At 31.1% G+C, this 18789-nt stretch overlaps 1 protein-coding gene across 1 annotated transcript in view; it reads right to left on the bottom strand.

The window, feature by feature from the left end:
• Positions 1–18789, bottom strand: part of LOC139490879 (uncharacterized) — a gene marked incomplete in the record, with an annotated part of 58493 nt that overhangs the window by 16703 nt on the left and 23001 nt on the right. Inside the window, 5 exon segments of the mRNA XM_071277999.1 lie at positions 1–276; positions 775–987; positions 3303–3572; positions 8289–8719; positions 10084–10169. Of these exon segments, the coding sequence (XP_071134100.1) occupies positions 1–276; positions 775–987; positions 3303–3572; positions 8289–8719; positions 10084–10169 (1276 nt within the window).

Below are 18789 nucleotides of genomic sequence, written 5' to 3'. Positions count from 1 at the left end.
AAGATGGCCAATGTTATTTCCAAGTCCGTTACTATCCTGATACATAGTTTTACTTATCGCTGACTCATCAAGACCACACTTAAAATTATCACCAATGCTTTTAACTTTTGCTGAACATATACTGACAACTGATGAAGTATTCAAAGGTGAAAACGAATCAAATTTCAATGCCGTTGATGGATACGGTAAGTACATTTCAACTTCAAACATGGCTGCTGATCCAATAGGAAAAGTCGGCGGACCAGTAAAATTAAATGTCGGTGTTTCGGTTATAGCCTATAAATAGTAAAATCTGGATTGAGACAAACGCTAAATAATTGCACTTCTAAAACATTTCGTACAAATATTTTTAATGTCTTTTGCCATAATAATATTTAATACATGACAGTTTTATTATATTTACCAATATCAAAATACCGTCACATTTTAAGATTCTTGTTTTTTCATTATTCTATTAACCTGTCTTTACAATTTTCAAGATATTATGGTCCCGTTTAAAATCTGAATAAATGATCATATCACCAAAACTAACAGTTTTTTGTTTCAGCAGTTGTTATTTCACGCGTGGGCCATCGCTAGATATCTTTATCGGAAATGTATACTATGAGTTGACATTTTTCGTCTAGAAGTCAATATTTGGTATACGATCTAGCACGTAATTGAAACATTCGGAAACCTTGAGAATGGTACTGAGACTAGAACAAAGGCTTTGAAGGCTATTCAAATTCTCCCTGTTTTATGCATAATGAACATGTTTACTATACTAATAAATACCAGTATATCAGTTATTGTGGCAAATGACGCCTGTCCGACCCAAACTTCATTGGCATTGTTGTATTCTGCGCCTGCACTGACCCAGTAAATGCTTCCGTTCTGTACCGTATCGTCCACCATGACAGCTTCATATGTGATAACTAATGTGCATTCAGCAGAGACATCACAGTTGTTGACTGTTACAGTTCCAAGGTCTATTATTGCTCTATCATGCTGTTAGAAGAAATATGATAGTGAATGGACGATAATTAATACATCTAAGTAAGACAAATAGTCACGTGATATGTGTTTTATGCATGATTGATACTGCAAAAATATGGAACACATTAATTATGAAATCTTGTAAGTTTTGTGTGAAAAACAAATAGACAGGAAAACAGAAAAGATTTATGTTACAAATGGAAAAGTACTTAGATATGAGGAAATCTTTTGCATTTTTAATAAAAACAAAAATGGGACATAATTGTTGCCTTATGCAGTTACATCAGGTTTCTTTATAAAGATGTGAGTATTATCAACAACTGCCTTTCCAACCCATCCCGTTAACAATAATTATATTGTTTCTCTCAGAAATTATTTAGCCCATGTTAAATGTCAAAGGGTCACATCTTTCAGAAATACAGAACAATAGGGAGAGAAACTCAAATTTAATCTATAACTTTGTATTACACATGTAAAAAAAGTCATCAATTGATTTCGTTATAACAGATAAAAAGTCGGAAAATATGTCCTACATTTTTCAAATAAATGTCCGTAAAAAAGTACAGAAAACAAAAGATTCCGCCACATGAGCCCCGCCATTACCGGTAAAGAACTTACTTAGGTGCATCAGAAGGGTAAACAGTTTTAGCAATTACAATTATGGTAAAAATCTTTAAAAAAAAGTATTGTTCTGGCAATTTTAATTATGGTAAAAAAAATCGTTTATTTATGTCTCAATTATGTAAAGAGAAAGGGATTGTGGACTGCAAATTCTGACTTGTGAAAAAAGTCAAGCAGCACACATACTTTAAGGTATCGATTTAATTATACTATCATCAAAATGAAATGTTTTAGCAAACTGCCGGTGATGAAATTTCGTAAAATCGTATTTCGACGTGAAAACAAAACTGTTTTTAGCACTGAACGTGAACTTTTTCCCACAAATTTCTAATACACAAACATGTATAATGCATTGCTACTCGGAAAGTTTGATTGTTCAAATATGTATATATATTTTCTACTTATATGCATTTCATCGTGTTCTAAATCTTTACAAAAAACATAAACATTCGAAATATCACCCACATTATGTATAATGCGTGTTGTTTTCAATTTTTCATAACACTGAGTCGATAGTTCTACTGGTGGACTATCAGTCTCCGAGGGTATCATCAGCTCAATAGTCAGTACTTCAGTACTGACATGATTTTTAACATGCCTTTCTAAAATTGTCCGTTTATAAATTTTAAAATTAGAAAGAATCTAAGGTTTCAACTCTCTCAGTCAAAGTTGACCTTAGGTGAATTTGGTTATTTGTTTTAGGGAATTTTTGTCACTGTTTCGTTACTTATACATCCCTCGGATTTCAAATGTTTGGCTTTAAGTGTTCCTGGTGAAGGTAAATCCAGAAAAGCGCTTCGGATGCATAAAATTATTAAACTTGTTGTTTTCAATTTTTTGCTATCAGTATTCTGAATTAAATAAGTTTATACCAAAACAAATAAAATATTATTTCTTATTACAGCTTATATAAATCTTTAATGTAACAACTTGGCATGAAATGAACGGTTCTTTTCATATTAGAACAACCAGAAACTTCCAACAAAAATTGGATAATGTGTTAATATGTACGATCATGTTAATCTATATGAACTGCCAAAAGGTATGAATGTATGGCCGTTGATTTTCTCTTTTATTTTGTTAACATTTACTCATGATTGGACTAAACATTGCCTGAATCGATTTGAACTAAATTAACTGCAGTGGTCAGTCTAAATATTGACTGAAAGACTAAACATGTAAGATGATGCATGTTCACATCAAAATGACTTTTCCAGTTAAAAAATGCTTTACAAGTGTCAGTGACGGTGGTGCTTTCTCATTTCCATCTATAATCATACACAGCATATGTCCCGAAACTACTGTGAAGTGTTTCCTCTTAGTTTATCAGAGAACATGGGGTGTGATTCACTTCTACGAATTATATTTATAGATATTTGATACTAGATGGCAATGCTTTCAAAGAGCATACCTTTCAAGGAGACTGCAATTACAATACATACTATAGTTATAAACGGAACCAGTGAAAGACAAAGATATCTGACTTGGTACAGGCATTTTCCTAATGAAAAGGTGAGTTTAATCTGGTTTCATAGCTAGCAAAACCTTCAACTTCAGGGTCCCATAAAACATATCCGTTCGCAATATGTATAGCAATGCCTCAGATACACCAAAAAGTAAATTATATTTCACAACCTAAACTATTTAATTACAATATGGTATTACCTTGTGTATATGCATATAAACGTTGAATATGTCTCACTTACCAGTACTGAGCCCGGGGTTTTTGACTCCATGGTAACATCCGTTGAACCAGTAATAGCTAGTCCGCTGCCCTTAGTTACCACTATGTCACATAAAATCATCACTGTGGTGTCATTGTCAGGGGTAAACAGCTCAACCAACATGTCTGTTGGCGCTACCGGAAAGGAAATGTCAAGTCGAAATTTGACCCGACTTCCGATATATAAGTCTGTCGTCGTATCATAGGGTGACACCTTAGCCAATACAAAGGTAACATTCTGTGGTGCTGCAGTCTGTTTGATAAAAAATATATAACTTGATATTACAAAAGCATTTTGTTACAGAGCTTCAATAATAATAATGTAGTGGTTAATGTTAGAGAGCACGAAGCTATGTATTTTGATTTAAACACGACGCTTAATTATATATCTTTCGAATTACTGTGTGTGTTCAATCTTGGCAATTGAACTAGGGTAAATAAAGGCAACAGTAGTATACCGCTGTACTATAATGTTTTGTATTGAAGGAAATTTTATAGATATTATATAAAACTTGAAATCGTCGGGAGTTAGTTCGTCAACAGAAAGATACAATTTTTTGAAAGTAAATAGCTCCATATAGGTTTATAGAGCGACAGTTGTTATTGATGTTCAAATCTCGTTATTTGCATAGCTTTTTTTTATTTTTACAATAGGGTATGTAGATTGGTGTTACATGTTGATATAACCCGTTGCATCTGAGAGCACATTATCCCCTCACCCCCTATTTTTTGGTTTTCTATGGCGTTAAGTTTACTATTTTTTTTCTGCTGGTCTCTTTGTTTCTTAGTCAAAGCGTTGTCAGTTTATTTTTGACTGATGAGTGTAAATGTCTCTTTGGTATCTTTTGCCTCTGTTTAATGTTTTAATGTTTTAAATGCTTTAATATAAAAGCAACTCCGTCATTAAATGGTTTAGTTCTACTTTTTGCTAAGTATTTCAATTGGGTAATGTATAGATTAATCTTTTATAATAATTTTTACGATTTATTATTTTTTCAATTTTCTATACATTAAACATGAATGATCATGTCTGTTTCTCTTTACTCAAAACATTCATTCAAAACACTCAACATGCAGACTTTTAATACGTTCAGGTATTTCACATCCAATTTTTTATGGTAATATTCTTTATAAAGCACAAAGGTGTCAGTATTCACCTCAGAAACTTACAAAACCTTTGAATAGACTTATTAAGAAGGGATATAATTACGATACTGTTGTCAAGTCACTAAAGATTGCATATTTTGGCGTTAATATTGAGTCACTGATAAGGTCTTTGCATCGGAACTAAACACATTTATTCTAAAAACAGTTGTTGGCATGACACGGGTTATGTTCTTCTCATATATGTTATGATGGTATGATACTAAACCCCTAACGGGAAGGATTGTGCCTGATGTTCATATGATGAAATCATAATCTTTCAGTCAGTTTAGTTGAAGTCTGGAGCTGGCATGTCAGTTAACTGCTAGTAGTCTGTTGTTATTTATGTATTATTGTCATTTTGTTTATTTTCTTTGGTTACATCTTCTGACATCAGACTCGGATTTCTCTTGAACTGAATTTTAATGTGCGTATTGTTATGCGTTTACTTTACTACATTGGTTAGAGGTATAGGGGGAGGGTTGAGATCTCACAAACATGTTTAACCCCGCCGCATTTTTGCGCCTGTCCCAAGTCAGGAGCCTCTGGCCTTTGTTAGTCTTGTATTATTTTAATTTTAGTTTCTTGTGTACAATTTGGAAATTAGTATGGCGTTCATTATCACTGGACTAGTATATATTTGTTTAGGGGCCAGCTGAAGGACGCCTCCGGGTGCGGGAATTTCTCGCTACATTGAAGACCTGTTGGTGACCCTCTGCTGTTGTTTTTTATTTGGGCGGGTTGTTGTCTCTTTGACACATTCCCCATTTCCATTCTCAATTTTATTGGATTAAGGCCTGAAAACTTTTTGAAAGAAAAGTTAACAAAAACGTATTACCAAAAATACCTAATTTCAATTTAAATTAAAAAATGGGGTACCAACCTTCCAACAAGATAATTCAGTGATGGTAATTCATTGTGAGAGAGCGTCAACCTTAGTTTAAGGGTAATCATAAAATAATTCACAGTCAGATAAAACTAAGATACATGTATCACCCAAACTGTCCATTTTGGAAATAGTTTCAAGCACAGTGGAGAAAAGAAACAATTGTTCTAAATCACATAGTTTTACTAATAACAACATCTTTGTATAATTAATCTTGTAGCTTGGTATTTGTTTGTGAGAGTGATCCTTATATTAGAATATAAATGACAAGATATGAAAACAATCTTATTTGGATGATTTTCCCACTGTTTTCCGTACTCGCAAGTTGCTGCAGACTTGATATAAATAAGTGAGACAAAATCTTACAGCAATATCGATTGAGTGTTAGATTTTATGTTAGATTTACAGCAGAATGCATTCAGTGTGTAGGTAAATTATTATCTTTGGTTAGCTTACTTGCTAGCTGAACCGTGAAGTCATTATTAGGTAAGGTAAACTTCCTTCCATTAAGAGTATACTAGTCTGACAGATAATCAATCTATCTGTCTGTCCGAAAGGAGGGAAGTATACATAACCTAATAAAAACTTCATGGTTCAGCTAACAAGCAAGCTAACTAAAATTATACCTTTACCTACACACTGAATGCATTCTGCTGCAAATCTAACATAAAATTATATCGTACAGATTTGTTAACAACCGAAATGAATAAATGCACAACACGTTTGATTTTTGAGTTCACTGAGTCCGAAAACTAGACGTATCGTACCTTCTCCTTTTGTCATAGACAATAATTAATAAAATTCAACGGTAATGATACATATTGTCTAGACGTCAAGTAATATTGCCTAGATAAATAGTTCCTGAGCTACAACGTATTGATTACATCTAATATTCAGTGATTTACTAAGATCTTCCTCATTTATCAATTGCATGAGCGATTTACAAATGTTATAAGTAAGCGTAAGGAGATTTTGTAAGGATTATTCTAGATTACATTTTACAGCAGTTTCGTCTTTGTGATTCAATGTAGTTTTCTTACTTTCCGCGTGAATGCCTGCTTTTCATTGCTTGCTTTTAATTTCTTTTAAGTTATTACTTGCTGCAGAGTTTCAGTAACTGATAAAATTCAATCTAATTATTCATTCGAATGACATGCATTATACCCTGATTTATTAGCCTACTTTTGTTTATAATAATAGAGATGAGCTTAAAGTCGGCTTAAACTATTTTTTAATTCTATCCCGGTGCTTAAACCGAGACACAACAAGTAAACATATAGATTAACCATTAAAATCTACTGATGGTATTTAACTAAATTAAGCAGTTAAGTTAAGGGCAACACTCTCATAATGTAAAATAAAGGAAATGTGGTATAACTGCCAATGAGAAAACTATTCACCAAAGTTCAAATGAGGTGGATAAATCCATTTAAATCATACACATCAGAATAAACAAAATCTTAGGGCATTGCACGAATTTTAAATAGGGATCGTGTTGCTTATTCTTTAGTTTTCTATGTTGTGTTATGTGCACTATTGTTTGTCTGTTTGTCATTTTTAAAATCAGCAAAGATCATTTCACAGAAACTACAAAATGTAAAATCACAAAAATACTGGACTCCGAGGAAAATTTAAAACGGAAAGTCCCTAATCAAAAGGCAAAATCAAATGTTAAAACAACAACACGAATGGATAACAACTGTCATATTCCTGACTTGGTACATGCATTTTCTTATGTAGAAAATAGTGGATTGGTTACATTTATATTATCCTTTAATCTATTATAACCACATAGCATGCTTTTTCACTCTGGAAGAACCCCAAAAGGTCAGAAAATTAGTTCATGCAAAATCATACATACAATAATGAACAGTACGTCCTGCCCGCCTAGCCTTAAATGATTGGTCTAGAAAGGGATATCATTTGTTTATTGTTATAAACAAAAAGGCTGTAACAAATATACTCAACTCCAAGGTCAGTTCATAGAGTTGGAAGTTCATCAAAACTGACAATATCAAATGTTGTCAATCAACGGAATGTAAAACAACTGTCTTATATTTGATATTATTTACAGGCATAATCCTACTGAAAAGATGAGTTTAACCTGGTTTTATAGCTAGCTAAACCTTCAATTTGTATAATCCGTTGAGCTTAGGTGACGCACAAAGTTGACTTCATGTGATGATTATAAGACGCTTTTTGATAAATGTTTTGCAATGTTTATAGCGTTTTTTCGGACTTAATCACTCTGATTTCTTTACAACTCCTTATCTTCCCATTTACCTAAAATATTAAATAGCCCTTCTCTTAGCTTGTTGCACTGAAACACACAGCAAATGTCATTCAGGTTAAGAAATATAATGTGTCAAAAACTTTCATATTAAAAAATATAAACGTGTTTCCATTACCTAAAAATATGCATAATGGTGTTTTTAAAAATGTTTTTTTTATGGGAATGGAAAACTGTTTTCCTTTATTTGAGCACATACTCAATATATAGACAATTTATAGAAGTCAAATCAATACTATTCAGTATTTATCATAATTATACTATTAAGCTGTTACTTTGATGAATATTTACTGTAATTATAAGAACTGAACAGACATTGGTTTTTCGCAAATTTAAAGGATCAAAGGCTGTATAACGATTTTAGCCATTAATCGCCTATTTATGCAAAACGTGCCACGTCATCAACATTTAGTCCACTAACAATTTACAAACATTATATTCTAGCTTTTAAACGTATAATCATTTAAGATGTTTTATACTTGTAAAGTTGTATACTATACCATACAAAAGTGTGTCAGATAAAATTATGGTCAAAACATATTTTTATAACGAATATACTCCTATGCATTCAATTTGTAAAGTAACAAAATTTTAAAACAAGGAACAAAAAATAAATCATTTATTAATTATATTTATGAAATTACACTTACCGTAGCTCTCTTAACAATGTGATGCGAATATCCATTGTGTCTTGGTTCTCCGAGACTATTTATTGGGTCTGCCCACCAATCTTTGTCTGTCCTTAATATAACAATAGCCTTTCCTGTTTTAGTATCTCCTTTATCCAACACATTTCGCACAGATAGGTCAAGTCTATAGTCTTGCCCATTTTGTAATGTTGAACCCTTACTTAGTGATATACTACCATCTTCCGGATTGATAGTAAAGTGTCCATCATTTTCGTTTTTTATCGAAAAGAAAAGGTCTGCGCAGGGACAGCTTTGTTCTTTATTGTCACCGCAAGTGTCGATCCGATCTTTATCTATCACTTCCGGTCGAAATAATGTTATATCGTCATTTTCGAGAGAATTAATGCTAACTTCATAAGTATATTGAGTAAACTCTGGTGCATAGTTATTAACTGAAAAAGAAAATCATACTCCGTGAAAGTTGACCAAAAATTCAAAACCATTAGTTTACTAAAGAAGTTCATTGTATGTACGTGTTAAAAATTAAAAAAAGGGTACATCGAAACATTTGAAAAATCAATTTTTTGGTAAAAAGATCAACAGTATGAATACCTCAGCCGTTGTACGAGCTTAAGTCATTGCTGTATGAAATATTTATAAGATCTGAACAGACATTTGTTAAATAATATCGTACAGTATAAGATAGTGTAAAATAACAACAACAAAAAACGAACTCCAAGGAAAATTGAAAACAAAAAATCCGAAGACAAAAGCAGCTGAAACACACCAAATGAATGGATAACAACTGTCATATTCCTGACGTGGTACAGGCATTTTCTCATGTAGGAAGTGGTGGATTAAACCTGGTTTTATAGCTAGCTAAACCTCACACTTGTATGACAGTCGTATATGATGGCATGATTTCTATATTAGCATTGTTATTGCATTTTTTTAAATAACTGTTCGTATAATTTGGTATTATTTACTTTTGATAGTTTTTGTTTTGTTTTATAGTTCATTATATCGGCAGCATACATTTTTTTCTTATTTTCTTGCATATTATTCTATGAACCTTCTATTGTTCTATAATACGAAACTAAAGGGATGGATGTTGTATCATCAAACACCAGTGTAATTCAGCAACATATATTTTGTTTTCTTTGATATGGTTTTATTTAAGTAAAGCATATTTGTACCAGTATTATATCGCCAGGTATTTTCTCGATACCAATTTTATTGTAAATTCCTGTATCCTTTTTTGAAATGTATAACACATAATAGCAATTTATCTTGAAACACATATCAAATTTAAAACTTTTTCCTTTTGGCTTTGTGAAATTTATAAAATAAATATGTAATTGGTTGTAACAAATATTCAAAACAAATCTTTTTTATATATTTGAATATATATTGACAGATGTGTTCAACTATATATTTTTCTTTTCCTTTTAATTTGCTGTCAGGAGTAGGGGTCGGACGGCAGACATTGGCATTAAAGGCAAAGACTATCATCATTTCACTCAGATTTTTAAAATTCGGTGAATTGAAGTATGCAATATAGTTTCGTTCACTACTTTGTCGAGAGATGGTTGTTTTTACTAATTTTTGTCGTCTTCGTTCCAGGCCTGTTGTTAATCTGATTTCGTAGGAGTGATACCAGTATTCTAACCGAATGTTTGTGATATTGAATTTGAGATTCATGTGTTTCTTTGATTTAAAATTTATGTTTATCTATGTGTGTACTGTACATTCAAAACAACCGATTGGTTCAAGCATGACTCTTTTTAGCTCAGCAAAAGATCACTGCGAAGTTTACCTTGAACGTCACAATTGTCTCCAGTCCAACATGGGAGACATGAACAGGTACCAAATTGGTCTAGGATACCATTTCTACATGGAAGTCTGCAAATAAGTAAGCAGGATTTACTTTATGTATATTATCTAAATTGTGAACATGTAAATAAGCACAGAAACAATACAATGAATACATCTAACAACTCAAAACATTTTTCAAAAATCTTATTCTATAGATTTTTGTGGATTGCATTGTTTAAACGAGTATAAGTGGTTTGTAGATGTATCACAAACTGGAGAGCATAGCTTATTTAATGACGTATCACCTAAAGGTTATCCACGCGAAACGTGTACACTAAAATGAAATAAATTTTTACACGTTTAAATTACTATCATTGGGACTATACCGCGACATTAAAATTGTCCGTCCCAGACGCTACCATAGCCCTTTGGCGTTTATGCATTTATGTTATTGAAAATATCGAAAGTATTTTAACATATTAAAAAACTAAAATCCCGCTTCTGAAACAAAAAATAATTCAATGATGTCGACTGTGAAATGAACTTTCATTATTGTTTTTAATTAATCAAGCGCGAGGAATTTGTTTGAACGAGAAATGTACACATGCGGCTTCTGGTCAACGGCGCACCAAACAATGATCACACGCAAACTCAAATCAGTCATAAATATGTATGAATTTAATTGGAACAAAGCTAATAAAATGTCCCTCCGCGATGGCACCACATCTTAGTATATAGTGCTTCTGAACTTCAATCATTTAAAGATACACTTTAACTATGCACTTTTAGTTTTTGAAAATTATAGTTGTAATCAAGTTGCAACCACAGAGTGACGCTAAACATTAACGAATGAACTGGTTAGGTGTTTTTTGTTCTGTTACTTTAAAATGTGTTTTGGTTCCCAAACTTTTGTTTTGTAGCGTACTAAAATATATGTGTCATGCTTGCTGAAATATATGACTAAGTCGGTTACAACTGTTGACGGTGTGTAATTCATGGAGGATACCAGAAGATAGCAATGATAAGATTAAAATCATGAATTATGGTCATTGTATATTTTAATTGATGTGTATGTCCCTGTAAATATGAGTAAACTGATTTTGATGTGTACAAATCAAAATGAAAATGTTATGTTTCTGTTGTGTCATAGTTTTCTTTTATTTGATTAGTAAAACATTCGGAAAATATGCTCAATTTTTAGGTTTTTTAATGTTCAGCAGGAACGCATCCAAATCATTAGAAACTAAATATATATATATTAAATCTCAGGTAGGTGGAAACTAGAACAGATTTGTACACATCAGTGATGACAAAACATATCTCTCATGACTACAAACATTCGCTATGATGATACTTCGTTAGATCACATTATTGTGCAATACTTCAAAATTCAACACAATATATACATAGCTAGGCTTTTTTCATTAAAAAAAAGATCTGTTAAAGACGAACAATAAAAGAACTTTGGCTATTATATGTTTAATCAGTGTCTTGGTATAAATCAATGTGAGATACTGATTGATAGAAGGACCTGTTTAAACAAACCAGAACACGCACTTGCTTATATACTTAAATCTACCCGTAATGGGAAATATCGATTGCAATTTAACACAACTGAGACTGGCGTGAAATACTATAGAACAGTTGATGCCTCAAACAAAAGGAATAATATCGATAAACCGTTAAATTATCAACCGTTACATGAACGGAAATTAAATAGTTTACTATGTAGAGAGTTCGATTTGTCATTGTTCCAGATTTGTTTTCTTGAATTCAAATGTTGGATACATGAAAAAGTATTATTGCTTTTTTGCTTTCCTGAAAAGAGATTCTGTTAAAATGCTTTTAAAAAATATAGTTTTATCCATGGACATCAAAAGTAATATCGGAGAATGAAAAAATGAAATTTCGTGACCGTTACGTCAGTATTGAATTGGAAACTGATTAAAATCACGTTCATTGTGTTAGGTAAAATAACAGGGTTAATTAAACATATTTTCAATATAACAGTAGATTTTTTTTACAAATCCGTGTTATGGAGAAAAAAACCCAGAAAATACTATGTATCGTTTTTTTTTATATTTTTAAAATTATAATAATATAAGTTATTTAGATAGACAAAAATATAGGAAAAAGCATCAAAAAACGATATCATATATTTTAAAGTATCCTTTTACTTAAAACTGTTAATGAAAAGAGCTTTAAAATTATTTTTCATTCTATTCAAATTTTACTGAAAATCTAGAGATGAAAGATACCAAAAATATAATATAACAAAAACAACGAACTCTGCGGAAAATTCTAAACTGAAAGTCCCTAAACAAACAGAATAATCAAAAACTAAAACGTCAAACGAATGGATAACTAGTGTCATATTCCTTACTTAATATAGGATAAAACCTGGTTTTATAGCTAGATAAACCTCTCACTTTTATGAAAGTCGCAAAAAATTCCATTATATTGACAACGATGTGAGAATAAAATAAACTGACATATTATGTAAAATGTCAAAAATAGGGGTATATCAGCCAACATTGTGTTATAATCTTAATCACTAAAAAGGGGCATCCAAACTCATAAGTCGAATTTAAACTGACAACACCATGGCTAAAAAAGACAAACAGACAAACAATAGAACACAATACACAACATAGAAAACTAACGACTAAGAAACATGAACATCACCAAAAACTGGTGGCAATCTCAGGTGCTCTCGAATGGTAATCGAATCCTGCTCCACATTTGGCCCATGTCTAGGACTTTAACGAATTATGTCTCCTAAATATCAGAAAACGAAGTCCTTATATACTTTGGATGGAACCAATATATTTTCAGTAATTTTGTAGTGTAGAGTATTTGTTTAAGCTTTCTAATTGTTCTTCCACTAGTTTGAGAGAAGTCGGCAAGGGTAGCTAGTGCATTAAACTAATTCTTATTTAAAAAAAAAACTTACTGTACATCAAATAGATCAATTTTTCAAATATTTTCTATAGATGTAATACCGAACTCCCGTACCTTGGTACACTTTTCAATTAAAAAAAAATCAACTGAAAGCAAATTATGTCAACTTTAATTACGAAAATTTAAAGGGATTAATAACATTTCATTTTCAATATATACCACTGGTAAGATTATAAATCTATCCATCATTTAATCAGCATTCGATATTTGTAATTACCAGGCGTAAAACGTTTTATAATTGAACTTTCTTGTTCAAATCAACTGCTTGAGTTCAACAATTTCTACACAGAACGATTTCTATGACGACCTTGTATTTTACATTAAAAATTGACAAAAGAGACTAGAAATTACACAGGGCACAGAAATTCTCTTGCAAGAAATAAAACTTACAATATATATATATTTGCTGATATTGTATTGAATATTAGGTTTTCTGTCTTATTGATATAGAGTATCACAATATGTTTTAAGTGAAACTGCTATTGAGCTTAGAACAAGACTGACTTCAGCATTTGTATTCAGTCTATCTGTTAAAAGGTTCACATCGGAGTGTGGAAAAATCATTTTGCATTGCTTACGCTAATATATGTTCCAAAAATTGGAAGCATTTTTTTAAATGGAAAATAATAGTGTGAATATTTCTAGTAAAAAAATCAATCAAAAACTGTTTCATAACTAACTAATACAATATTTATCATAGTGACATTTGTTTTTCACAAAACAGCATATAATACAACGAAATATAAAAACAATAATTAGAACAACCGACCTTTTGGGTCTATAAGTCACTTTGAACAGTTATGTCAATGAAACGACGAACAAAATAAATCAATTTTATTGAAAAATGTCATATAAAACGTCAGTTCTCTTATTGAAAATTTGCAATAAATATTTAGCAGGTTTTTTTTCAGATGTTGACATAGTAAATATTTAAATTGATCATGTTGTGATAGTAAATATAAATTTTAGGTTTGTGAGAATTTTTTTTTAACATGGAACGTGTATGAAAATTTCCATGACGAAATGCAACATCGTGATCAATACATCCAATAGTTACAATGACCAATAATAAAATGACGAAAGATAACACCATGGCTAATAGTTTCCAATAGTTAAAAAAGAGAAGCATCAGGGTCAATATTAAAATGACGGAAGTCAACATAAAGGCCAACAGTGAAAAGACGAAAGTCAACATCATGGTCAAAAGTCAAAAGACGAAAGGCAAAGCAACGAAAGACAATATCATGGTCGATATAGCAAAATAACTAAAGTCAACATCATGGTTAATAGTTAAAAGACGAAAGACAAAATCATGGTCAATATAGCAAAATAACTAAAGTCAACATCATGGTTAATAGTTAAAAGACGAAAGACAAAATCATGGTCAATATAGTAAAATTACGAAAGTCAACATCATGGGCAATAGTTAAAAGACAAAAGACAAAGTAATTGCCAATTATAAATGACGAAATGCAACATCATGGTCAATAGTTACAAGACAGCATAATGTCAAATAATAGAATGACGAAAGACAACATAATGGCCAATAATAAATAACGAAAGACAACACAATAGCCAATAGTAAAATGACTAAAGACAAAAAAAAGGCAAAAAGTAAAATGACAAAAGACAAAAAAATGCCAATAGTAAAATGACAAAAGACAATCCAACGTCAAATAGTAAAATGACGACAGACAGCACAATGGCCAATAGTAAAATGACAAAAGACAACACAATGGCCAATAATAAAATGACAAAAGACAACACAATAGCCAATAGTAAAATGACAAAAGACAACACAATAGCCAATAGTAAAATAAAAAAAGACAAAAAAATGCCAAAAGTAAAATGACAAAAGACAAAAAAATGCCAATAGTAAAATTACAAAAGACAACCCAATGGCCAATAATAAATAACGAAAGACAACACAATGGCCAATAATAAAATGACAAAAGACAACACAATAGCCAATAGTAAAATTACAAAAGACAACCCAATGGCCAATAATAAATAACGAAAGACAACACAATGGCAAATAATAAAATGACAAAAGACAACACAATGGCCAATAATAATACGACAAAAAACAAGATAATGGCAAATAATTAAATAACAAATGACAACACAATATCCAATAGTAAAATGATGAAAGACAAAAAATGCCAATAGTAAAATGACGAAAGACACAATGGCCAATAATAAATAACGAAAGACAACACAACGGCAAATAATAAAATGACAAAAGACAAAAAAATGGTCAATAGTAAAATGACGTAAGGCAAACAACTTGCTAATAGTAGAATGACGAAAGACAGCACAATGGCCAATAGTAAAATGACAAAAGACAACACAATGGCCAAAAATAAATAACGACAGACAACACAATGGCCAAAAATAAATAACGACAAAAAACAAGATTATTGCAAATAATAAATAACCAATGACAACACAATAGCCAATAGTAGAATGATGAAAGACAAAACAATGCCCATGATAATAACAGGTCATTTCTAATGGTAAAAAAACGAATAACAATGTCATGTTCAATAGTAAAACGACATAAAAAAGGGAAAATCAACGAAATAGACTACAAAGAAAGTTAAAATATAAATCCTGTTTATATGAGGGTTTCATTGAGGTATTTAGGAAGGGTATGTTTCATGTTGCATTGTCGTTTGGGTGGTGTGTTTTGCAATTCAGTGTCCTGTTTTCACGTTGTTTTCCTCTAATAGTTGAAGTGTTTCCCTCTGTTTTAGTTTGTATCCCGGTTTATTTTTCTGTCAATCGATTTATGACTTTTGAACAGCGGTATTCTACTGTTGCCTTCATTTATGTGATGCTAAAAAAAAAAACAATTGGAAGGACAGAGATTTGTCACCTTACATGTTTTTTTAATTGGAAATGTCTAGGTGTACGTCAAATATGAGACAACCATTACGGTACCTTTAAAAATAGGAATACAGTACTGCCTTTTTAATTCATGCGTCATCAACTGTTTGTATTCATTTGACAATTGTTGATAACCCATAATATATTTTTGCAAACGAGATAACTTTATCATTTTATGACTTTTGCTTTACCTTGAATTCCTGTTTTACTAATGCTTTAAATGGAAATAAATAATATTGTATAACATTATCATGAATCATTTGAAACACACTGCATGTCAAAGCAAAACGATTCAATACACAATTATATTGATAACATCAAACAATTCTTTCAACTGACATTCATAAAAAAAACAATCGGAAAAATCAGTGCCGGAAAATGTGAAAATTGAAAATTGATGGAATATTTTATATTCTTTGTAACATTCACGTTAACTAGTGATTTAAACACTTCATTTTTTAAAAGTAATGATGCGAGACAAATATATTGCATTGAAACGTTCGTGACGTGAAGAGAGTCCTATGTAGCGAGTGTCAAACAAGTTTATTGCGTTCCTGCCGACCATCAGTCTTTCGAAAATCTTGTTAAATGCGAATTGAATTGTTGATTTTCGCTAAATTTACCTCATTCAGTACGAATGAATACCAAGAATCGTGTTTTGCCAAATAATGAAAATAGTTTTAAATTACACTTTCAGTTATCATTAGTGTGAATTAAAGGTGATATGACGTATTTGACGATGAGGCATCGACCAAAAGACAAAAATAACCAAACATGTCCAATCGTAACATGCAGTGTTTATCAATGGACAGATACGGTGTCAATACAACATGTTAACCTATATAATCTTAATATCAAATGAAAAGTCAATGTATTGAATTTACCTATTAAAGAAAAGAAAATTAAGGTGGTACCTAACACTACAGAGAGACAACTCTGTAAAATCAGCTAAACGTTTTAATTACGTTGTGTTGTAAATGGAATATCAAACTTCTGAATGATCAAAATTGGCGTTTGTCAAACTACTATATAACCAGTGTAATTTTTCTGACAAAACGGTTGGTTCCAAAATTTTGAAATTTTGAAATTTAAGTTAAAGGGTCAAAGTAAATACATTGTCAAAATTTTATGAAAATTAAACGAGCCAAATTAATTTTAGTGAAAGTGTTGGGTACCACCTTAATAGCATAGGAAGAACCAATTTATCATTTGTCTAAAAATGTTGGTATGAATATATAAAAGAAGATATGGAGTGATTGGCAATGAGACAACTCTTCACAACAGACAAAAGGTCACAGAAATTAACAACTATAGGTAAACGTACGGCCTTCAATAATAAGCAAAGCCAATATCGCATAGTCAGATACAAAAGGGCCCGAAATTGCAAATGTAACATGTTCAAACGAGAATAACTAACAGCCTAATTTACCTATGAAAAGATGAACGAAAAACGAATTTGTAACACAGCAACAAACAACAACCACTGAATTACAGGCTCCTGACTTGGGGCAAAGAATGTGGCGATGTTAAACATGTTAGAGGGATCCAACCTTCCTGTCAACATGGGACAGTGGTATAGCACTACAACATAAGAACGAACTATAAAAAATAGTTGAAAAGGCTTAACTCATCAGAGGGATACAACAAAAATACATCTAAGGAAAATACCAGGATCATTCTTATTTGAAAGTCTCATAAAAGTATATCGGTGAGTAATATATTATGAGAAGAAATTGATGTCGCTCATAAAGATCAAGAACAATATTTTTTTTACAGAGAACATATCATCTAAATATCTGCAATTTTCAATGCCTGCACTATGACACATTGCATTGACAATTTTAGATAAGCACCATTAAAATGTACGGAATATTTTCCTGAATAGTCTTTGTAAAATAAGTTTACCTGAAGAGTGGAGAGATATTTTTATGTATTTGATGATTATGATGCAATATGAACTTCAGTATTTAAAACAATTATGGATTTTTTTACGTAATCAAACAAGCCTTTATCTACCAAACAAGACTGAATTCAGAACTATGCAAATATACTTAAAAACTATGCAAATATACTTAAACGTAAATATTATCTAAATAACAAAATTTATAAATGTAAAATGCAAAAATAAATTCCTTTGAATATTTCAAAGAATTATTTAAACAGTGCCTGTGATCTGTTTTTGTTTGTACTTTTCTTTGTAAGATATAAATTAGAATTAAATCAATAATAATGATTTCCTGTCATATTGGGAACCAATCGTGAAAACCTTACCATTTTACATAACTGTTTCGATTTTAAGGGATTTGTTTTGACTTCCGATCCACAGTTCCCAAAATAAAAGATTAAGTGGATACTTAGTATAATAGTTAACAGCATTCACTTAAAGTTTCATATATAATCTGATGAATATGGTCTCTTGCAGAGAAACTATTTAAAGTTTAAAACTAAGATTTTTTTTTTATTAATTATTCATTTGTTATAACAAATTGTAAAAAGTAAATTAGCATGGCCCTAAAAGGCTTCCGTACAATAATAGGAAGATGATCATGCCACCTTTTGAAACAGAAAAAAAATATGACAATTTCTTGTTCATATCACACAAATAGCAGAATAAGAATAAGTGTTGCCAATGGAGGATAAACAACAAACGTTAACTTTTCCTTTTACTTTATACTGATCGCTTGTTCATTTTTGCGCTTTATTAAATGGGGCCATTTTTTTAATCTCTTGAAACCGAAAGACTAATATAATGAAATTTCAAAAGATTTTTTTTTAATTAACTATAGTTATTGGTATTTGGTGTACTTAAATAGATCTATAATGTTCACGGAAACGGATATTTGCAAAAAAAAAATAT

This window comes from Mytilus edulis, chromosome 1, assembly GCF_963676685.1.
Source record: "Mytilus edulis chromosome 1, xbMytEdul2.2, whole genome shotgun sequence".
NCBI lineage: Eukaryota > Metazoa > Mollusca > Bivalvia > Mytilida > Mytilidae > Mytilus > Mytilus edulis.
Note: the sequence above shows the minus strand (reverse complement) of the source record. Positions and strands in the feature narration are given on the sequence as shown.